The sequence below is a fragment of the Rhamphochromis longiceps genome, linkage group LG6 (assembly GCF_057381845.1).
Source record: "Rhamphochromis longiceps isolate RC_006_pf linkage group LG6, R_longiceps_female_GT1.1, whole genome shotgun sequence".
NCBI lineage: Eukaryota > Metazoa > Chordata > Actinopteri > Cichliformes > Cichlidae > Rhamphochromis > Rhamphochromis longiceps.
The window spans coordinates 15,590,681-15,613,116 of record NC_140562.1 but is presented as its reverse complement, the minus strand read 5'-3'; the positions used below and the strand labels follow the sequence as shown (position 1 = coordinate 15,613,116).

The following is a 22,436-nucleotide window of genomic DNA, read 5'->3' as shown; positions in this document are numbered from 1 at the left end:
TGTAAAGGGGCAGGATGACTTCTTGCTCCCAGAGTAGCTATCTTACCTAATCATGTGATCTGCAATATTGCTCTCACTTCCTTTTTCGGACTTGTTTTTATGGGATCAATTCAGTTATATTACGGGCAAGATTAGACCAGAGGCAGGGAACTTGTGAGGCTGTACTTTGAGCATGCTCAAAATGAAATTGTAAGCACACTACCATTTTGCAGCAGCAGAGCCAAGGGCTGGCTATATACACCTTATAAAATGTCTTGTCACTGCACACAATCATCATGATTGGAATATGACTGAAATGATCCTATAAAAACCAGAACAAGGAAGTGAGTGATTAGGCAAGACAGCTGCTCTGGCAGCAAGAAATCGCAGGTGCAAGCTTAACACTGAATAACTTACAAGTTATTGTAAGCACATTGTAAGAACTTTGGATTGAAAGGTCGTCAGGCAGTGAGGAAGCGTGTGGTTTCACACATCACATCCAGTTTAAATAACTCTGAAAAGTGATTTGTGCCCAAGGCTTCATAAGGAGATATCACTAACCCTTTCATCAAGGTTCACCACTTATAACTTTTATACTGTCCCTGTTTCTACAGTTATTGTTCCCATCAATCCTCTTCCGCTTATCCTTATCAGGGTCACATACAACCAACAATTTAAACTGCCATTAAAGAATTTAGTGTTGCATTGAAAAAGTTATTATAGGAGTTCTCATGGTGTATAGTCCTGCCCAAACAAGCAAGGAATAAAGATATTTTGGCCTACATCAGTTTGCCCCACATAAAATAAATGAATGTCATATCAGTTTCTGTAACACTCTAATTGGCTGTAGATGGAAGCAGATGAACATGTAGATGGAAGTTAGTGTGAATCTTTAGAAATAATCCCTCAAACCCACAAATGCCCTCTCTTTGTGGAGCTAACCCTTTCAAGTAAAATCAACCAAGAGAAAAACAAGACGATCCACTGTTGAGAAGGTAAACTTTATTGGACTTTTCACTTGATTGAAATGTACGAGCATGAAAGGGAAAAGACAGAGTACTCTATGAAAGGCACAGCCAGAGAGATGACTCCACCATTGTGTTTACACACCAGCAGCAGCAGCAGCAGCAGCAGCACACAATCCAAGGCGGGCACTTCATCACCACAAACATGTGCTTTTAACGTAGTTCAAAAAGGACGCTGTAATATTGTGCTCATTTTTGGGCGCTGTGTTAGAACAGCTGGAATTAATGCATTTTTATTTATATGCATTTGTGTGCGTTTGAGTGCGTTGTGTGTCATTATTGTGCTAAGGCGACTCCTTCACTCCGTGAGTGAGTTTCGAAGCTCCTTTCAAACTGTTTTTATTTTATTCACCAAGAGTGTACAGGCAAAAAAAGACACATCTGCCAGCCCCTGGCTCTGTGTTTCCCATGGTTGCTATGGTTTCAATAATTGAGTGACAAAAAAAGAGCAGTATTTACAGCAGACGCGTGTAAATCAGTAACATTCCTTCATCTGATGAGCATTATGCGTTACACTTTGAACGAGAATAGGAGATGTAAGCAGCGTATAGAGGCAGCAGGACAATTAGCAGGAGAAGGTTAGATACTGCGAGTTATGGGTTATAGTATTCAACACGTTCATTTACACCAGTAGTTACCACAGATAGGCACAACTTATAACAATAACTGTCCTGACGGTTATCAGGTACGGCATGTGTAAAGTTTAACTGGGAGTGAAACAAATACTGTGCAATCACACTACAATGCATTCAGTTAACAGCAAGTCGTTGTAAATCCAAGCCTCCAGTACAAAGACCAGTAAGATGAGATCATTACTGAGAAATTTTTAAAAAACAACAAAAACAAAACACCTTTAGCACCTTGGTTCCTCTCGTCAGCGTCATTTTTCCGCCACCCATCCAAACAAATTCAGAACTGCGCACACGCACACAGGCACGCACACATATGCAAAAGAAAGAAAGAACTGCTACCTACACTAACTACCTCTAGTTTGAAGCATAGTGGAGAAGTCCAGCTGTGCTTTCTCAATATTCCCAGAGGGTGGCGCTCTCCAGGGAGTCTGCACTCGCCTTGAGCCCTCCAGCGTGATCCCCTTTGAGATACTTCCCCCTCAGAGTACGAATGGCCATCTTGTTGAGGTCACAGAACTCGAGCAGGAACTGGACAGGCGATGAGTCGCCGCACACAATGGCTGTGCCATCTCCAAAACACCAGTACTTCCCCTGGGAGTCTGGACAAACAACACACTTAATGAGGCTCCGCAGACACACAGTACACATATATAAGTATATCAATTTTATCAATTTAGTTTAGGAATTCAAGGAAAAGATATGTGACATAATTTTATTTAAATGTTTAAAATACTTTGGGATCAGAATTTGCTGGCCAACAATACAATACAAGATGAAAAATAATGCATCATACTGGCTCCCTGTCAAGCCTGAGTATGATGGTTCAAATGGGAGATGGCCCCGGGTGAGTGATCCATACAGCTATAATGGCTTTCCCATTAGATGCTTAAATATTGACTTTCCCTTAAGCAGGGTGGGGTTGAAGAGGGTTGGGTTGTGGAGAACACTATTTTAAACACCATGGCAAACATCACCACATTCATTAGAAAATCAAATCAAAGCCACGAGACAAGAAAATAGAAGCATTGTTTATTGAACGATCTGAATCTGATACAGGCTCTTTTGCTACAGAGGTTTCAGTCAGCTTCTTTGTCTCATTCTAGCACAACTGCTGTGTTGTGTAGGTAGCTTCAGTTATATTAAGTATATCTATGACAAAACACTAAATATAACTGCACATTTCTTGTTATCCACATTAGACCCGGCTCCCTGGAAAGTATTCAAATGCATTAACTAGTCTCACATAAGTCACGTTCTGTGACTTCTAGTAAGAAAAAAACAGTATGACCTGCCAAAACAACACATTGCATCTAAGTGACACACAATTTTATTGTTCTATTCAAACAGTTACCCACCTTTGAAGGAGTAAGCACCATTGTGGAACTCCAGCTGAAAAACATCGTAGGATGCTCGGTTGGAGTCTAGGGTTGCCGTTCCAGCTTTTCGAGCCCCGATGAACCCGTGCTCCCCGCGGAGGACGATGATTGGACGGTTGATGAGCTTCATCAGGAACTGTTCGGCCTCCCCTGAAGTGAAAAAAGATTAAGGTTGGACCAAACTACTCTGTGGCTTGTTTCATAAAAGCACCTTACGCGGGTATATGGGGGCATTAGAGGACGTGGCATAGGTAACTCGAACATCTGCGCAGGCACCATCAATGCTGAACCATAACATCTTTTTTTCACACATATCACATTTAATATGTTGATATGTGCATCAAAGCTTTTTTTTGGTGAAAACGTTGTATTTGGGAATGTAAGGAGCATGGCTGACCTGCGCTGTCAATGGTAGCAGCCAGCTGCCCGTTCTTCTTAGCAGTCACATACTTGCCATTGGCTGCACGGATACACACACGGCCGTCACGCCACTCCAATTCAAAGTAACTGTTGGCAGACCTGAAACACACCCACACAATAAACAAGCCAGTTATTCCACTGAATGTTGGTTATGCATGAAATAAAATGGGTGTTAACCAACATTCAACATTATATGGTGTGTGCGTATGTGTGTTGTTACTTGGTGGAGGCAGTGCACTGCAGTCCTCCGGTAGCTGTGAGTGTCCAGTATTTTCCAGCAGCGGTCCTGAAAGCACACTTCCTGTCCTCACGGCTCATCTCCAGCTGAAAGACTTCCTGGTCCCCTTCCTCATCCTGATTGGCTGACAAATCCATGCCTAGAAAAGTGGGGCAGACTGCTGTCAGCTTTCCTTCTTGTCTCTGGATGTCTGAAACTTTCAAACCCTTAAATTTATGAACTTTCTCCCGAGAGACTCTTAAAGCCAGAGGATGTCTCAAACTCACAAAGATCTGGGCCTTACTGCACCCATTCAGTGGATTCACCAGTCCTGAATGGGACTAGATAAAAGAAGAAGAAGTAGATGTGGTCATTTGAGCAGAGTAACGATAAAGTAGAAAGTTTTTCCTCATCATTAAATGTTTCATTGATCAGTTAGAATTCTAATGTGTCGAGAACATCTCTGCTTATGATCCATTTGTCAGCCTGCTGACTCAAAACACGTACACTCCAACTATATGCTAAAGATTTGAAACTCAAAAGCAAACCATTCAAATCAAGTGCTGTGTAAAAACAAATGTGTGTGTTACATAGCCATATGTTAACACGCCTTGATCCAGAGCTGATCCAGTCAGCTGCTCCATGCAGAATTGTCTGCTGCTGATCAGGGGGATGACCACTGAGTTGGAGCCATGTTTGAGGTCAAATGACAAGTGCCCCTTAAATGTTCCCCACTTTAAGCTGTAATTCGTTTCACTTCATCTGCAAGGGGAAATAGCTACTTGAGTTCACCCCCAATCTGCTGTTTTTTTCTCCCTTTTTCTTTGTTTTTTACTGGACAACTATATTAAAGTGAATTAATTGTTTTTAAAAAGGCAGCCATCTGCAAATATAGGCTCTGAGACTAAAACCAAAACAATGAGCTAAATTGTAGAGCTGAAAAATAATTGTGAGTTCATCAAAACAAGAAAGAGTTCACCCATAAATCAAATCATGAATTAAATACATGTGCTGTAATGATATTTGTCTAAGCTTTTTTGGTGTGAGTTGCCAGTTTTGCATCCTACAATATAATGGAACTAAATGGCACATAAAATTGCATTTTAAAAATTCAACTGCAATGTATTTTACATAAATCATGACATGGTTGCTCAGAACAAATCCACCAACCTTGTAATGAACAATTACATGAAGGGACTGGTATTCCACCATATCCCTCCATAGAGGGAATCGTGTTCTTACATATGAGGAGATGTTAGTGAGACCGTGATCAGATTTAATGTATTTGGATATTAAGTTTAACCCTTGGGGATCCCTAAAAAAGACATCCACCTTGGTCCCTAATGGACATAAATGTCCATTCCCCAAAAAGTGCAATAAAAATCTTATGTATTAATATTTTTTTCCACTTTAAATTGGTCAGTCTTTTAAAACTACTTCTCCCTGAAATATTCATATAAAGTTTTAATTATATTTTCGTTGTTTTAACCCTTTAAATCCCAGTTGTATTACATGAGCGCCCTGTTTTTTTAGCCCCAAAAAACAAAAAACTAAATATTTTCCAAAAAAAACATTTGAAGTAATATTTGATTGTTATTATAATTAGGCCTTTAGATGGGTCAAAGATTGGCACCAAAATTCATTTTGACCTGCCATTATTTTTTTTGCAGGAGCACATTAAAAAATGCATGCCTAAGGACAATTCCCCAAAAAGTGCAATAAAAATATTAAATATTAATTTTTTTTTCACTTTAAATTGGTCAGTCTTTTAAAACTACTTCTCCCTGAAATATTCATATAAAGTTTTAATTATATTTTCGTTGTTTTAACCCTTTAAATTACAAAAAAACTAAAAAAAAACTAAAAAACTAAATATTTTCCCAAAAAAACATTTGAAGTAATATTTGATTGTTATTATAATTAGGCCTTTAGATGGACTAAAGATTGGCACAAACAGTCATTTCGATCGCCTTTTTTTTTTTTTTTTCAGGACCAGAAAATGGTCTCCAGGCGGCAAATGCTCCTCCTCTAGGCCGAAATAAGTGCATGTTGCCGGGGTAAGTCGCGACGATCACCGGGGCACGATCACCGGGGACTGCTTTTTCCAGCCCACACGTCCGATACCACGTGACAACAAATACGTCATTTCCTGTTGACTAAAAAAAAAAATGCACCCTCTCATGGTCCTAGGGACCAAAAAATGGTCCCGCCCGATCAGCGGGCGAAGCCGCTGCTGCACGCCGGAAATGAGGCTTCATTTCCGGCAGGTCTGTCCAAGCAGCCCGCTGTTTTCCAGCAGAGGTCAAATGTGAAGCAAGGGCGCCACCCGGTGGACAAATAAAAAAATTACAACTCTAAGGCCTGTAGTCCAAAACGAAACCTAAGCTGGAAACCTGACAATCCCTTTGACCGTAATTTTTCTGGCGTGAAAAATAGCGTTTATAATGGGTTTCAATGTGGACATTTTTGTCCAAAGGGACTAAGGTGGATGGATTTCTGTAACTTAGCCATTTTAGGCTGATTTAATGAATTGACACCACAATTAAAAAAAATAAGTAAAAAAAACATTCTTTGACAAATTTGGCTATATTCCACTCAACACAGTGAAGATGGTTTAAAACTAAAAATGCAAAAGACAATAAATGTCCTTAAGACCACCAAGCATGAAAATGGAGAAGAGATGTGATTCAAGTAACAGTTTACAGAGAAGATAAATTACAGAGAAACAGCAGTTCTCTAGGCAAAAATGCCTTGTTGATGTCAGAGTTCAGAGAAGAATGGTCAGACTGCTTCAAGCTGATAGGACAGCAACAGGAAGGCAACCTCTGGACTGTACAGCATAGAAGATCTCACTGAGTGCCAGTCTTGTCAGCTAAGAACAGGAAACTGAGGCTACAATTTACAGAAGCTTACCAAACCTGGACAACAAAAGACTGGAAAAAGCTTTTCTTACTCTGTTGAGTTTCAATTTCTGCTGCAACATTTGGATAATTGGTTCAGGATTTGATATAAACAACATGAAAACATGGATCTATTTTACTGTATATTACTGGCTCAGGCTGGTGGTGTAATGGTGTGGTGGATATTTTCTTGTCATACTTTGGGCCCCTCAGTACCAACTGACCATTGTTTGAACACCATAGCCTACCTGAGTATTGTCGCTGACCATGTCCATCCCTTTGTGGCCGCAGCATACCACACCACGTCACAAAGCTTAAATCATCTTAAACCGGTACATGGAAACAAATTCACTGTACTCAAATAGCCTCCACAGTCATCCAGTAGAGCACCTTTGGGATGTGGTGAAATGGCAGAGCCCCATCATCTCTGCAACCCACATCGAGACAACATATTTTGAATACCAGAAGAAGAAACGTGTTAATATGTTTGAATATGAATTTAGCGCGAGTTTAACACATCTATTGATAGGGAAAATGGTTCCAGACAAAGAGCAAAAAGATTTGACCAGTAGATTTCTTACAAAGACACGAAACTGGACTCAGCCTCACATTACATAAAACCAGTCCACCTTGGAAGAGTTGAGAGAGTAAAAATGTCTCTGTCCTCATTACTGACACCCAAGCTGCCAGTTAACAAAATGCTTGTGCAATGCCCATATTGAGCCCACTGAACCATTAGTGGTTTGTACAAATGCAGCAGCACTGTTATTTCTTTAACAAAGAAAGGAAATTGTGATGAATTGTAAGTCCAAGTCCCCTGGTCCTGCTTTCCATCAGCCTTTTAATTATGGTCACAATTTAGGTCACAAGTCACTGCCTTACATACACTGACCTCATTCAAGCAAACCATCCTCTATTTCCCTTGGTATGCTCTCTGTCTGTCTCACACTCACTCACACACTGATAAATCCCCGCTAATGTTGTGCACAGAATCAATTAGAGACCGGGAGGCAACGAGACAATGAGGTTGCATGTGGGATAAAGACCTGTGTAAGGCACACCTCGCTCTTTGTGGCCCGCGTTCTCTGCCTCTCCACCATTTTCCCATTGTCTCCAAAGCAAATCTGCCCTCGTTTTCTGTCTGTTCTGAGATAAAGAACGATGCACAGCTGCAGACTGAAGCTGACCCGGGGCCAGCAACCACAGAGCAGGGGTAGAATTACTGCAGGAAAAATGTTAAACTGGCAGGGACTGCCCCCCGCCCCCCAACAACTACAAAAAAAGAGCGGAGGGGAGGGGGGCGATAATGAAAAACACATGGTGTGGGAGGAAAATGAGCTAACGGGGGTCTCTAATTCTGCTCTACTTTTTCATGCAGACACGCAACAGCTGCCTCCTGCTGTGTCCAGCTATGCGGTGACCTCACGGTGAAACTGCATTTCTTTTACTTGGTGTCTCTTGGGTCAGTGCAGCTGTACAGCCTCACCTTGCCTTGTGGAGACGTTTCTCTCGTTGCCTGCAGTCAGCACGACCTGCGCGTGGCTGCGCTCCAGGCCGAACTGTTCATCCTTTCCCACCCGGGTGCTCCTCCCAGACTTCATAGTGCCGGTGGGGCCTACGGGGGCCAGGTAGCGACCGTTACAGTCGCGGAATGCCACTTTCCCGGAGTGGAACTCGAGCATGTAGCCGGTATCCTTGTCCGTTGCGGTGGACAGGTTGCCGTCGTTGCGCAAAAACCGGTTGTCAGAAGTCTCGAGGTGGTAGCGCTGATCGCGGTACACCAGGGTCACAAGCGAGTCGACCCCCCAGGGGACATCCCGATCTATTGACACCTCCTGCCGGGCGCTCAGGTGGGCGAAGCGCTTGCGGGCGAAGCTGTAGAGGTTGACCTGCGGGTGCACGGCCAGGTGCATGCTCCATCTCTCCGCCGGCGAGGCGGTCTGCGCAAAGCAGGTGATCCGGTCCTCGCTGCCGCCGAGGAAGCGGCCGTAGGGCTCGGACTGCAACGACCACCGCCCGTCCTCGTGCACCGTTATGACGAAGCGGCAGTCCCGCTCGCGGGTTTCGCTGTCCGCGGTAACGTTGCCGTCTTTGTCCGTGGCGAGGTAGCGGCCCAGGTGGGACAGGAGGAACACGGCGCTGTCGTCTTCCCCTGTCTGCTCCAGGGTCCACGTCTGCTTCTTCTTCAGGCTGCTGGCCGAGGCGTTGATTTTGAAGCCGAATGTTTCCGCAGTCAGATACTTGCCCTCGCTGTTGATGAGGCCCAGAGGGATCTGCAGCAGGTCCCCGTCGGCGCCGTTTGAGGACATGATTGCAGCTTGACAAGAGGAGCAAAGAAAGGAGATGCTGGTCTTATAGAGAGGGATAGACAGACGGACAGAGGGAGGGAGAAAGACTGTGGGGGTGTTTGAAGGAGAGAGAGAGCTGCTGCTGATGGTGCTGATAGTGATCAGTGTCCCCTAACTGGGTAAAAATCCGGACTGGCTCGCTGGAGCTGCAGGAGTTGCAAGCTTGTGAGTTGTTTTTTTTTCCAAGGCAGTACACGCCCCAGATACAGGCAGAGGAGCTGGAGGGAGATGACTGCAATTTTGACAAACCACTCCACCCCTGCACTGATCTTCACATAGCCCCACACATATAACCAGTATCATCCACACCATCAGCACTAACTTTTCCATTGCTCCTGGAGAACTCTGTGGATTCACCACCTAACAGATTTGGTATGTTTGTGCTGGAAAGAGGCAGAAAAAGGCCATTTTCTGACAATGTCAGCATACAGAAGGCCATGTGCTGGGATCTCTTATGAGTCAAATGTCCCCTCTGAATCTGATGTGGGGTAGTTTGTAGTTTAATGTTCTCTTCCCCCTGTAGTTTTCACAAAATCTGTGCTGAAAAAAAATTACCAAACAAAAGCTACTGAGTGTGGAACAATGCAAACATTGTGTTTTCACACATGAACATCGGAGAGATCAGAGACAAAAGTGCGAATTTACTCAGTTGTTTCCCTTCATTGAAATTCCACCCATTTTCCATCCTGTAGTCTGATCAGCCCTTCCGTCCTTCTCCCCCGTGCTTTGTCATAACTCCTGTCTACACATCCACCTATACTCTGAGAGAGAAAGAGAGAGAGAACGGCGGGTGCTTATCCTTTCCTCACGCCCACAACCCCAGGAGAGCTTTCTGAGGTATAAAAAGCTCCATGAGAAGCTAAATGAAGCTTTTCTCTTTTCTTCTTCTTTTCTTTTCCAGTAGTTGAACATATAATTGATTATGGTAATGGTGTTTTGATTTTGTACCGCAAAGTTATCTTCCTCATAGCTATAAGCCAGTGAAGTTTTCTCACAGCAGCTTTGCCTGCAGAGCTAAAAACCTTAATTCCTAATGTAATTCGAGGATGTAGTTGAAAGACGGGATAGTTCATGAACAGTTCACTTTGTATGCATACATTTTCAGTTACTTGGTTTTAATTTAGGGAGATTAGTGGCTTGCAAATTTGCTGCATGAAAAATTGGTGTGCTGCTGAGTCAGTAACCTGATAAAAATCAGGAAAATCTTTGACAACTTTTCACTTTAAGCTTTTGATCTTTGATAACTGTAAAACAAACGGAGGTTTTTGATTGGTTGATTGATTGATCTGGTCAAGATGAGCATTTTGATGGCACTACTTTTGCATCCCATGCTTGGATCTTTATTTATCATTAGTTATGGCTTATAAAATAATTAGATAATTGGTTATAAATCGCTAAAACGAGTAGCACGATATACCCAAAACAAAGAGAAGGGGTAGCAAGAGAGGAAAGGAATCCCAGATTTGCCCCACCAACAACATTGTCCAATGAAATGAACATGTAGGATAAGCAAACCATGAAAAGTACGGATTTTATATGAGCTTGTGCATATAGTTTGAAGCGGGAGGTTGTGCAGGACATGAAACCTGTGCTGGGACACAGCCTGCAAAGTTAGTGCGGAGGTGGGATATCTGGGGGAGAGGATATCTTACAGCTGGGACTACATCGCCCCCATCTGGCTTTTTGGAGAAAAGCAGCAAGGACAAGAATCTCGGAAAGAAAAAAAAGCAAATTCATCAAGTTAAGGAGAGTCTGGATGTTTTTCATTACCTAACGGTAAAGTCCTTGAGTCTTGGTAATGAACACTGAGTTGTGTATACTTTTGAAGTATAATGCCTGGTTGCCTGTATTTTAGATAGCTCGTGGTGAGAAAGTGTAATGAAGTATAACTCAGCTTGCTCAAATGATACAGTATTTACTACTCAAGTAATGTGAAGCACTGTAAGCCCCGTGAAGCATTCACGGGGCTTACAGTGCTGCGTTCACCCCCTTCCCATTTAATCACGTGTCAGATCATCAAACAAATGTTAATATCAGAAAACGATAATCAAGATTAACACAATATTTTATAATTATTATTTAATTTTTTAAAGAGAAAATGAACCAAACCTACTTGCCCCTATTAAATCATGAATGACCGGGGTTAAATTTCAATTCCACTAGCCAGAGCCCGGCCTGATTACTGGCGGAAGCACTGAATCAAGTTAAATGACAAAATGAAATAGACTAAAAGATCTCATAAAACAACAGCTGAGAAGCAAAATGATTGACAACTATCAGTCTAGATGGTGCTACAAAGGTACAATTACATCATTCACAGGCAGAAAGGTTTTCTATCAGGGAGTTTTCCTTTCATCCCTTTATCTGGATAAAAACAGAAATTCTCTCTTGAGAAGGAGAGACTCCAAAGGGAAACTTTGATATTTAAGATCATTGTTTGAGGACACCGGGCATCATGGTGGTCCAGTGGTTAGGACTCTTGCTTCAAAGCAAGAAGTCACTGGGTTTGAATTCATCTCACTGGTAGGGGTCGTTTCTGTGTGACCTTTGGATGGTTTCCCCTGATAATCTAGTTTTCTCCCACAGTCCAATGGTAAATTGGACCATACTTGTCTAGAATATGTCCCCTTTGCCCTGTGACAGCGGGGATAGGGTCCAGCTTTAGTAGGTGTTGACCAAAATGAAAAGACATCGTGGATGGTTTGTGGGAAGTCTTTATTTTATTATAAACTATGTGATGAAGTCAAGTTATTCAGCAGACATCTGCCCCTCCCTGAGCCTGGTTCTGCCGGAGGTCTCTTCCTGTTAAAGGGGAAGAAACCACTGTTGCCACGTTCATGTTCAAAGTGAGTCATCTGATTGTTTTCTCTGTATCATTGTGTTATTGTATTTTTTGTATTATTGCAGGGTATCTACCTTTCAATATAAAATGCCTTACGATGACTGCTGTTGCGTTTTTCTGTTACATAAATAAAATTGAAATGAATTTTAATTATACCATTATCATCTCTCTGTATATGAGCAAAATAGGTGACTGGTTTTATTCTAAAGATACAGACTGGTGAAGCTCTCTAAGAAAAAAGGGACAGCTGTACGATTAAATGGGTTACAATGACTTTGCTCTCCCTGAACAAAAATATGCTGGTCTGCCTGGTTGTGTGGCACTGGGGGTCCAGCACCTGTGTAAACAGTATGAGAAAATGATACAGGAACATGGCCACTCAGCTCGCTGCAGAGTTTGCAGCAAAGAGGAGAATTTGAGGAATGACAAAACTCAACTCCTGACAGTGGACATACAAAAGAGAAAGATTTGATCAGGTTTTTTTCAATTCAGGCAAATATTCTGAACAAGCCAAACTTACTCAGCATCAGAGAGGCTGATACATGTTTGATGTTAGGACAACACCCCTGTGTCTTCTATAAGGCAATAGGACTATTAGGTTCTGTCAGTTATTCTTTGAACTCCTCTTATTAGTTTTTCTGACTTTTTCAAACTGAGCTCAAAGGTTACTTTTACATCCTCATCCCCTTGACTCATGCTATATGGAACCAAGAATGGGTTCAAACAACTGGACTTCAGAATGGTCATATCTGGGCAACTGAATGGCTTTGCAAAGTGATAATAGAAGTCGATAATAATGTTATATTGGATATCTCAAGTTTTTTAGATCGTAAAGGATTAAAAACATTGTTACTCTTTAGTTTTAAAACGCACGTGAATGTTTTGCGCCTTTGTATATCCACTATGATGTATTACAGCGGTGTAAGCTGTAATGCACAAGTAAAAACTAACACACTTCCATCTGTTAATCATCTGTTTTGTAAATTATGGAGGTTTTTTTGGTCCACCCCAGATAGGATCAAATTGGGCTGTATGTGTCCCACGGACCTGAATGATTCTGGGAAGAAGAACCCACTTTCAGCCCCTCCTTGTAGCACCACTCCGAGAGCAGCGGGCAAAACACTACCTGGGCTGTGCTCTATCAAGGTAAACAGAGCTAACGGGTACAACCGGCCAATATTTTCAAAATAAGTTTCTTGTTTAAAGAAATGCGTTGCCCTTCGCTTGAAATCGAAGCGTAGTTTGCCAACTTAAAACACATTATTTCATAAACTACCATTAAATTAAGATAAGCATCACGCGTCACGTTTACTTTCGCCTGTCACGCGTTTACGTTTTTATTTTGAAGACGTCCTCATACAGTTCCGGCACCGCTCGGATTCTTTCTTGGTAATTTGACATCGCTGGTTAACGGCAGCCTGGTTGCTAGACGACTCAATCTGCGACGCCGATGGGAAATCAGTAACCTCTGTACCGAAAGACAGCAGCATTTTAACAGTTTTAAGGAAGCTATGCTCTACAGCCCACGTTACCGTATGAACTGCTTATTATTAAGGAAAGTTAGCTGTCCCAAAACACGTAAATTCCCAGTTGTAGCATAGCTAGCGTCTCTTTTGTTGCCCCCTCTGTGTATTTCTTAGCAAGAGAGGAGGCGACGTGAAGTGAGATTTGGGAGTTGGGAAAAGATGACCGAATTAGAAGTGGAAAAAGTCGAGTTTTCCAACCTAACATAACATTTATTTACTAGCGATGTTCAGTGCCAATGCTAAGACGTCTTTTCAGGCGAGTGATGTCCAAACAGATGAAGACTACGAGGAGCTGGTGAGTGTTCTGATCTGGCTGGGTTAAAGATACAGCTGTTTACTTAAAACTGACTTTACAGTGGTTCTTGTTGGAATTGCTTATTAAAAGCCTATAAGGTTCTATAATTTAAAGCCATGGTAGTTTATGGCAGTTGTTTTCAGCACTTTTGACTTCTCAATCAGAGGGGATTTCTGTCTTAGTATGGGTGTCTTACGCCTCCTAGGTTGAGGATGGCTTCTCGCTCCCTGCTGATGTTCCAGTAAAGGTAAACAAATGGACTCGTGAATCTAATCTGTGCCACATGAACACATTGTTATGTCTTTGTTTTTATGGCTGGGACATTTCCTTTGCTTTCGACGTGCTCTTCCGCATGAAACCAGTTTCATAAATACTCCTGTCATCTGCTTTGCCCCCTTCGTGTTTGTCCTCTATCAGAAAACGAAAAAGAAAGTCTCTTCTGGCAAGCCTCCTCCTTCTCCAGGTGAGTCCTGTTCGGCTGCACTGTAGGTAGTATTTTCAGACTCTGTAGGAAAACCCACCTTGAAAGTTATGTTTGCTTTTGTATTTGTAGGGTCTCCATACCTCACCAGTCTGAATGTGAATCACAGGAGAGCAGCAGTGGGTGCTTGGAGACTACCAAGGGCCTCTCTGGGGGACACCAGATTGGACACTCCCGGGGAGACTGGCCCAGCTCGCCTTACTTCCCTCAGCAACGGCCTTGGTAGGTGTCATGAAGGCACAACAAGCTCTGTGAATGGTGCCTACATAAATACATTAACAGTGAATGGGTTTATCTGCTTGCTTGAAATGAAACAGTTTATGGAAGGCTGTACAGCAAAAACAAGGAGGTAAAGGGAAATATAGGTTTTCAGTGATTTCGTCACATATCTGAACTTAAATGCATTATTCATGCTCTGCAGCGCGTCCTCGAAAAGTGTGAAAAGGCATGAGTCAGATGCAGTATTGACTCGTGTTGGAACAGTTTGTGTAAGCCAAACTTCTTTTTAATGTTTATTAGCACATCATCTAGGCTTAAAAACAAGCATGGCACAGGCATCTAACACTGCGTTATTAAAAACAATAGAAATCTGCCAAATGAATCAGGAAACCGAAGCATGTTGACAAGTAGCCTCTGTCTGTTTCTCTTTTTCAGATGTGTCTCAAACTCTGAGATCAGAATGTGACGCCACACCAGAGCTCCTCATGCAGACCCTGAGCACGAGGAAATCCAAACATCTCCACTCTGCTTCCAACGGTGAGAGAACGCGTTTGTGTATCAGACTTAGAAATGGAGCGAAGAGGGAGACAGAGCTGAAGGTCAGGTTTTTGTGCTGAACAGGAGACGCTTAAAAAAAGGAAAAATACTGGCTGTGAAGGGAGTATGATGTGATATTAGTGCAGTCAGTGTTGTTTTTCACGACTTACAAAGCCAAGCATGTGTTGTCTTCTTTGTGAAATCATTTACCTTCTCCCATCATTTGCAGGTTTGACTTTAGTTACAAGTGATTTCATGAAGAAGGAGGACATGTACGATGAGATCATTCACCTCAAGAAGGTAAGGAGTAACACAATCACACGTTAAAACAAGACATGCATGCCTGCACATCGGTGTAGTGACTTTTCCATCTCGTTTTTGTTCTTCTTCTCAAAAATTCTTCCTCTTTAATTTAGTCAGGCTTCTTTAAAATGTAAATCCTTATGCACTTATTATATGTTTGAGTAGTCACTGGTGCTGTTCTCTGCAGAGCCTTCATGAGCAGAAATCTGACAACCAGCAAATGAAAGCCAAAATACGACGCCTGGAGGAAGACAATGCCAAGAGAGAGAAACAGATAGAATCACTGTTGGATCCCACTAAGGTAAGAATAGAAAATTATTTGTTTTTTATTTTTTCGTGTGTCGTTTTTTTGTCAAAGAAACTAAAATGATGGAAAAAGAAAAAACCCCAACTGTGCAATGTTTTTCCTGTAGGGATCTGAATATACGCGTAGTTTGGTAGATAGGAAAAGAGAAGGGAGCGTGGTGAGTATATCCAGTGGGTTAGTGAACATGCCGGGAATAAATGTAATTTTTAGGATGTGTTTATAACAAGAAAAGCTGATCCTCTTTGTCAAGGTTATCAATGGACTGAGGCAGAGGATCCTAAAGCTGGAGCAGCAGTGCAGAGAGAAAGAAAACGCCCTGAGGTAATGCCGTCCTCCAACTTTGTCTCTGTATGTTTGGTTTCTGTGTAAAACAGAATGATGCTCATGTGATTTATTTATTTTTTTGCTTGTTCAGTAAACTGCAAAGTGAGCTGAGGGCCACCAACCTGGAAGAACTGAAGATTCGAGTCAAATCATACTTTGAGGAGGTAAAATCAGTCCCACTTTGCCCACTGTGAGTTTGGTGGTGTGTAAAGGAGTTCAGTAAAGTGGGTCTGTTTGCCTTTCCTTTTAGATCCAGAGACTGAGGATGCTTCTAGAAGCAGCTGAGAAAAGGTGACTGACACACACGTGTCTGAGTGTAGCCGAGTTCAGGAGAATCACGGATCTCCGTCGTCATCATTATAAAAGGTTAACGAATAAACGAGTATGTTTCTGGCATTGAGACTTCCTTACCTGCTCTGTTGCAGCTGTCGAGCCGAGAGCAAATGCTCCCAGAGGCAGCAAAAAGCTTTGAGCTCCACAGTTCACCGTCTGACTGAGAACCTGGAGCAGCTTCAACAAGAGAACGTGGCACTCAGAGAAGAACTCAACACCGACAGTCCTGCTGGAGGAGCCAAAGGTCTTTTCTCACACGCCACAACATAGTGCTGAAAAAACCAGCAAGAGTCAGATATCAGTGTAAAACGCCTACAACTCGCTGTATATTTTACATACAGTATGTACATATGTATAAAACCGGGAGGAGTAAAAAACCAATGATACTGGAACCAGTGTGTTCTATATGTTGATTTAGGGTCCCGTTAAAGGAGCTTGTACTAGAAACATGCCTTCCTGTCTCCTAGTAAAGCTCGCTGCTATAAAACAATTGTATTGTTTTTAAATCCTAATTGGTTAATACAGTTTTTCTTTATGATCTACGTAGGTTGCCATTACTGATTACATTCCAGCTAACATTAAGTGCAATGCAAAGACAAAGGAAACAAAGGAATTGGTATTAGTCTTTACATCTGTGCTGTTGGGCGAAAGGGGCAAAAAGTCCTTGTGGTCATGGATGCAGGCAGCTTCCAGAAGACTCAAAAGTTGTAGTTTTTAAGCCACAACTAAAACAAAATGCTGTGCCTCCAATTAAACACACAAGGAGACTAAATGCACTTTGGTCACAAGTGAAAATCCTGGAGATCAAGAGGATGGTCATAAAGTGGTTACAGTTTTCTGCTGTGTGCTGTAATGTTACTGAAAATAGTGTAATGATGTGTCCCAGATTACAGAGAGTGGAGTAAACAGAGACTGTTGAGACGGCTGTTGGAGGTGGAGAAGGTGAGAGGAAGCCGTAACCAGTTGTTCATGTAAACACGAGCAGTTGCCTGCCTCTGTTTCTAAGCTCGCAGCTAACAGACTCTCTCCTCCTGTCAGAGGCTGGAAGACAGCAAAAGACACGCCCAGTCACCAAAGAGCGCCATCCTATTGGATAAGGAAGTCCAGACCACACTCACTGAGAGTCTGGCGTTTACCATGGCAACAGAGGCAGTGGTCTCCGGGGGAACGCTCACTGATGAAAGGGAGGAGGTTTCGGAGTTGAGGGAACGCTTGAGCCAATTGGAGGAGGAGAAAATGGCACTTGAAGAGTTGCTGTCAAGTAGAGAGTGAGTGACGAGCAGCCTGAGACTGCTCAGTTAAAAAACAAAACACTACTTCTAAATGTAAAAGTCTAATAAATGAATGATGTGAACCTACCACATTATTACATCCGTAACAGCAGCTGTTGTTCTCTATACTTAATCTGTGTTGTCTGTGGTTCCAGTGATGAACTGAAACAGCTGAAGGCTGAAAGAGAAAAACTTGAGAAAGCGACAAAACAGTGGAAAGCTGAACAGAAAAAACTACACGATGAAGAGAGACGGCAGCATAAGTACACTTTCACTCCTGCATTTGGTGTTTGACATGGGTGTGATTCAGTGTGTCCACACTTTTCTTCAATTTGCATTGTTCATAAAATTGATCATTGTAGTTTTAAGTTAAAAGCCAAGTGTAATTCCATTTTAAGTCTTAAGTAATAGATAAATATGTAATAATAATACTAATACTAATAATTATGATGATTTGCAGGTGGAGTTTGCTTTTCATGCAAAGTTGTGTTTATTTACTGCTTTGCACGCGTGTGTTTTGTGTTTCCCAGACAGGAGTTGAAACAGTTGCGAACTCGGATCCAAACTCTGGAGGAGGAAAACAGTAAACTTGCACAGGCTGAGCTTTCCTCTCTTCCTCCCACATTGGCAGAGGAGACTCAGGGCAGCACAGGTGTGAGAGAGGGAGAGGAGAGGGACACGGGGAGCAAAGAGGAGGCAGAGGGAGGTGAGGAATCAGTCACAGATGACGGAGAGAAAGAAGAAATGGAGAAAGCAGCATTAGACATTCAGATATGCTGGAGGGAGCACAGAAACAGGGTATGTAACACGCTTATGCAAAGGAAGTTATTAATATCTGATAGAAATGTTATGTAAAAAAAAAAAAATGTCTAGACACTGGCCCAGATTTCTCTTTCTGTCCATATCCGTCCTCTGCATTCTCTTTTAAGGACACGGTGATGCTGCAGTCAGCTTTAAGAGGCCACCTCTTCAGAGACTCGCAGCTGAAGGAGCTACCGGAAGATGCACTGAATCAGGTTTTACCCACACGCTTCCATGCGATGCACTCATATCAAGCCGTACTTGTAAAGCATCGAGAACAGTGTACTAATAAAAACAATAAATGCTACTTTTCATGGATACTTGAAGACTCATGTCTCGTGTTAAGGTTAATTTGAGCATAACGAGTGCTGATTTTGTTTTTCTAATGCTGGGTAATGATCAGCAGGTGTGTGAAGTATTTTCAGCAATGAAGGACTTAAATGTAATTTTGTTTTTCTTTCTTTTTTTCCCTTCAAACCCAAACAAAAGGGGAAAAATTGATTAAACCAGAAATTACTTGTGTGCTGATGTACTTCCAACAATCCTACTAGAGATCATGATGTCCTTAATAAGCCAGAGTCAGCGTTGCAGCTAACACAAATAACCACTAGGTGGCTCTAAAAAACATTTTCTGGTGGGTTGGCTGTAAGCTTTTGTCCCTGCTGAAGCTTTCTTATCTCTTCCCCCTTTTTTGCTGTTTCCAGGTTGAAAAATCCTCAAACTTCAGCGATGAAGCTTCCTCCGTTGGTGACACGCTGGATGATGATGCCTTGACGATGATACAGTCGGCGTGCAGGGGACATCTGGCTCGATGTAGTCTTGCACAAGAAAGGTGACTCATTTATGCACTGAATTAAAAACCAAAACAACAAACAAACAGTCAAACCAAAGAAAAAAATCCACAATTGCTTGTTTGCGTTTGTGTGTTAGGTCTGTGCCTTCTTTAATGGAAAACAATTTTCCCACGCTGGCACCAAGAGGAAGTGCATTACCACACCCACCCAGCAAAAAAGGTGAGGTTCTCGCCATCTTTTAAAAATTGTTTCTATGCAAACACATCCACAGCAAACTATCAAAATATTCATCAGAACACAGCAAAAAACCAAAAAAAGTCACAGCTCTCGCTCTCCATCCATCTTCAGTTCAGGGATAGGGGTTGATGCACCCCAACACGCTGTACAAATGTATTCAGTGCCTTCGTGCTACACTGTAACTGCTCAGTGCTCAGACTTCATATTCACTGATGTATGCACCTCCCTGCTCTCAGGTTCCAAATCACTTATGATTCCTTCCCCCCGGCACTGCTTTGAGTATTGATGGATTTCGCTGGAGCAGTAATGTAATTCTATTGTCCCTGTCTGCTCAGCACCAGCGAGGGCACCGTCTGCCTCAAATAAAATAAAGACTTAAGAGGGCACTCAGCAGACCTTCACACCACTACTGCCTCTACTTTACTAGGAGTAAAAAAGACTGTTTAGGAGCTTAACTGTTTAAACAGAGGCGCAAATGACAAGAAGAAAAAAAGAGTTTGGAAAAATATCCCCCAAACTCTCTGCAAGTAATTCAATGTTAATTAAACTTTACAGAATTATATTTAATGCGCTCACGTCAAGCGATCGCAACATCCGCAATGACTCAGGTCTGTCGCAGCTTCCCATCAGCAGAGCCATCACACAAACGATTGCAGGGATTTGACTGTGTCATGCTGTGATGCAGTTCATTTCAGCGCCGAAGTAGAACCATTTTTTCCTGTTAAATGCCAAAATAGGAAATCAGATGATGACAGTGATTAATTATGAACAGATCGAATGAGCATGGAACTTTCCATGTGACTGAACCGCTCTGTGAATTATCCTCAATCCTTCCTAAGCAAGAAAGTTAGGAGTTCTCTGAGAACATTGTGCGAAGCTGTTTCTGTTTCAGGAGTCCTGCCTTCACATCTGTCTGCCCTAACTGACTCCCCCATTACTTTCCCCGCCATGTCCCAGAGTATTGAGCATGTCACAGCATGCTTGTGCATAGAGCAAAGTAGTGATGTCAGCATTTTCCCCCCTATAATCTTACAAGGATGCCTCTGCATTTGATACCTTGTGGGCTTCACTGAGAGAGTTTAACCTGCATCGTTCCAGCTTCTTTTCGATCTGAGAACACGTGCTTTCTTATGGAGCTTTACAGTGTGTCGTATTGTGTCATGCTTCACTGGTTACATTGTAGTTATATTTTATAAGTTGTAAAGGACAGCCTCCAGTGAAGCTGTTTTTTACCATCTTCATTTGATGTTTTTAATAATGTGGTGAAAGGCCTATCATGAGCAACATGAACTCCCTCGCTGAGCTGTTCTAGATTCCTACAGACAGGGTTTTATTTGTTGAAAAGTTTAGTCAATGCCACGAGAGCAGAACTGGTCCATATTTAAATGCATGCTGTTAGCACTATAGCATCTGTACATGTGTCTCTGAGGGTGTGGCTGAATGGCATTAATTACTCTTTGCTGTTCTGTTAATAAGATGCTGCATCTCTCAGTGATGATGGTGAAGAGGAAGGTGTAAAGAAAAATACCCGGCCTGCGTCTAACATCTCTGCCTCCAGGAAGACACTCACAAAAGGTCAGACAGAGGTCACAGCAAGTGTTTATTTCTTTCATGGCCTTTGTTCTTAAATGTAAGTGTTAAAGGTAATTATAGAGGAGTGCGTCCACACACCTATAAACATGCGTGCTGTATGTCTCCTGCAGCCCAGAGCGAGTCTCGTGACATCGATGAAGACGCCGCTTTCTATTCTGATGATTCTGATGACATCATCGTGTCTCCGTCACGCCCATCGAGAAGCTGAGTAGTCACTAAGTATAGTTACTGAGTATAGTTACTAAGAAGTTTAACTTCTTACTGAAGCTGCAAATAAAAGCTGGGCTGTTCCAATAATGTTTGTAATATCAATGACAATATTCACTGTGTAACACGAGCTGCTCCCATGCCAATGCCAATAACAGGAATATTCTCAGAACGTGTCTCAGTGTTGATGTAAGGTTATGAGATGTTTTTTTTTTTTTCTTTAATCAGACAAGAACATAAAACGAACAGCCCATTTTTGTTGAGTGTGTTATTCTTGAGCCAAATATCTCTGTTTAATTAGTCAGATTTATTTTTGCTTCTTTTTGCCTGCTGCATGGGAATTCAAATTGAAATTACAGTAATAAATGCATTTATTTCTGCTAACCTAGCAGGCATCACTTTAAATTCATCTGGCTTCATCAGGCTGTAATAATCCATAAAATCACATTTGCACATGCCTTATTTGGTAATACATGAAAGTCAGCACACTAATATATTTTGCATGCTTAGTTCGTTATAGCTGAGTCTGCGGTGTGGTTGAGGGAAAGCTCTTAACTGATGCACTATTGAGCCAAACTGTGAATAAGTTATAGATCAGGCTGCTGCAATACTGAAACGGTGAGAGCAGGGGAGGATACACAGGGACTGTGTCTAATGCCAATAATACTTGTGCTTTAAAACAGACAAATGAGTCAATAAAATCAATGATCGAGTGCATTTGTCTCCACATGATCAGTGTAACTTAATTTCTGATACAGTAAATAAAATGTTTTTCTAATAAAATCTCCAGTCTCATGTGGTCCTTCCCAGAAACTATTACCTGTACTTACATTTTGTGCTTATTTTCCCAAACACTTCTGAGAGAAGTAGCATGTACCCCCTATTTTTTTTTTGTTGTTACACCCTTTGTGTCCATACACTTCTTAATGTTTGAAGTCAGCTAATATCAGTTCCACTGTGTATAAAATCAAGCACATAGCCATGCCGTCTGTCTTTACAAACCTTTGTGAATAATGTGTAGTTTTAAAGAGATGGCTGAGTGTTGTGCTGTAATAGGAACCACAACAAAAGCTGATTGAGGTGTAGTGAGAAAAAAAATCACCAACACTCTGCTGACTTTAGAACTGCACAGCTCCAGACCTGCTCTGGCACTGAGGATTGTACAAAAACCTCCCAACAGTATCATGATCAAGAGTTTTAGCTGAAACAAAAGAGAAACTCTTTACTAAAACTCCTCAGAATAGTGACAGAGTTAAGTGTCATTACTCCATAATGTTGTTCATGGATCTCTTCTCATGTAGAGAATAAGTCTGAGAACAAAAGGGGTGCCTCTGGGGAAAACACAGAGAACAACCAGTGAAATATAGGATTTTATTTCAAAATGTATGTATTTGAAATTAGCCCAGTGTTAAAAGTACAAGTGAAAATATAATTTCTATGTATTTATTATAATGTAATAAAAAATCACC

General features: G+C 41.9%; 2 protein-coding genes across 4 annotated transcripts; one reads left to right on the top strand and one right to left on the bottom strand.

Moving 5' to 3' along the window:
* Positions 1-961: 961 nt before the first annotated feature.
* Positions 962-9,007, bottom strand: LOC146667711 (fascin-like). Its single transcript, XM_085409380.1, has 5 exons — positions 8,036-9,007; positions 3,653-3,809; positions 3,410-3,531; positions 2,992-3,162; positions 962-2,235 (listed from the first exon to the last, which is right to left on the bottom strand). The coding sequence occupies exons 1-5, from the start codon at positions 8,856-8,858 to the stop codon at positions 2,030-2,032; spliced, it is 1,479 nt and encodes a 492-aa protein (XP_085265506.1). The 5' UTR covers positions 8,859-9,007; the 3' UTR covers positions 962-2,029.
* A 696-nt stretch (positions 9,008-9,703) lies between these two features.
* On the top strand, positions 9,704-21,739 carry iqce (IQ motif containing E). Of its 3 annotated transcripts, none has more exons than XM_085409376.1 (21): positions 9,704-13,560; positions 13,766-13,807; positions 13,978-14,023; positions 14,114-14,263; positions 14,696-14,797; positions 15,027-15,097; positions 15,288-15,401; positions 15,514-15,564; positions 15,658-15,728; positions 15,823-15,895; positions 15,982-16,022; positions 16,157-16,308; positions 16,951-17,006; positions 17,103-17,332; positions 17,491-17,598; positions 17,866-18,133; positions 18,265-18,351; positions 18,841-18,968; positions 19,067-19,149; positions 20,644-20,742; positions 20,871-21,739. In XM_085409376.1, exons 1-21 carry the CDS (start codon positions 13,489-13,491, stop codon positions 20,966-20,968), a joined length of 2,142 nt encoding a protein of 713 aa, XP_085265502.1. In that variant the 5' UTR covers positions 9,704-13,488; the 3' UTR covers positions 20,969-21,739. The 3 variants fall into 3 exon arrangements, with proteins under 3 accessions (XP_085265502.1, XP_085265503.1, XP_085265505.1); XM_085409379.1 differs by having other exon boundaries at positions 13,532-13,560; positions 14,151-14,263; XM_085409377.1 differs by lacking the exon at positions 15,514-15,564.
* The last annotated feature ends 697 nt before the right edge of the window (positions 21,740-22,436 follow it).

Bases quoted from the DNA above. Each gene is read 5' to 3' on its own strand.
- LOC146667711 (XM_085409380.1), bottom strand. From the start codon at position 8,858: ATGTCCTCAAACGGCGCCGACGGGGACCTGCTGCAGATCCCTCTGGGC. The intron at 3,810-8,035 runs GTGAGGCTGTAC...CCACTTTTCTAG, and splicing joins AAACGTCTCCACAAGGCAAG to GCATGGATTTGTCAGCCAAT. The intron at 3,532-3,652 runs GTAACAACACAC...GGTGTGTTTCAG, and splicing joins CAGTGCACTGCCTCCACCAA to GTCTGCCAACAGTTACTTTG.
- iqce (XM_085409376.1), top strand. From the start codon at position 13,489: ATGTTCAGTGCCAATGCTAAGACGTCTTTTCAGGCGAGTGATGTCCAA. The intron at 13,561-13,765 runs GTGAGTGTTCTG...TACGCCTCCTAG, and splicing joins ATGAAGACTACGAGGAGCTG to GTTGAGGATGGCTTCTCGCT. The intron at 15,896-15,981 runs GTAAAATCAGTC...CTTTCCTTTTAG, and splicing joins TCAAATCATACTTTGAGGAG to ATCCAGAGACTGAGGATGCT.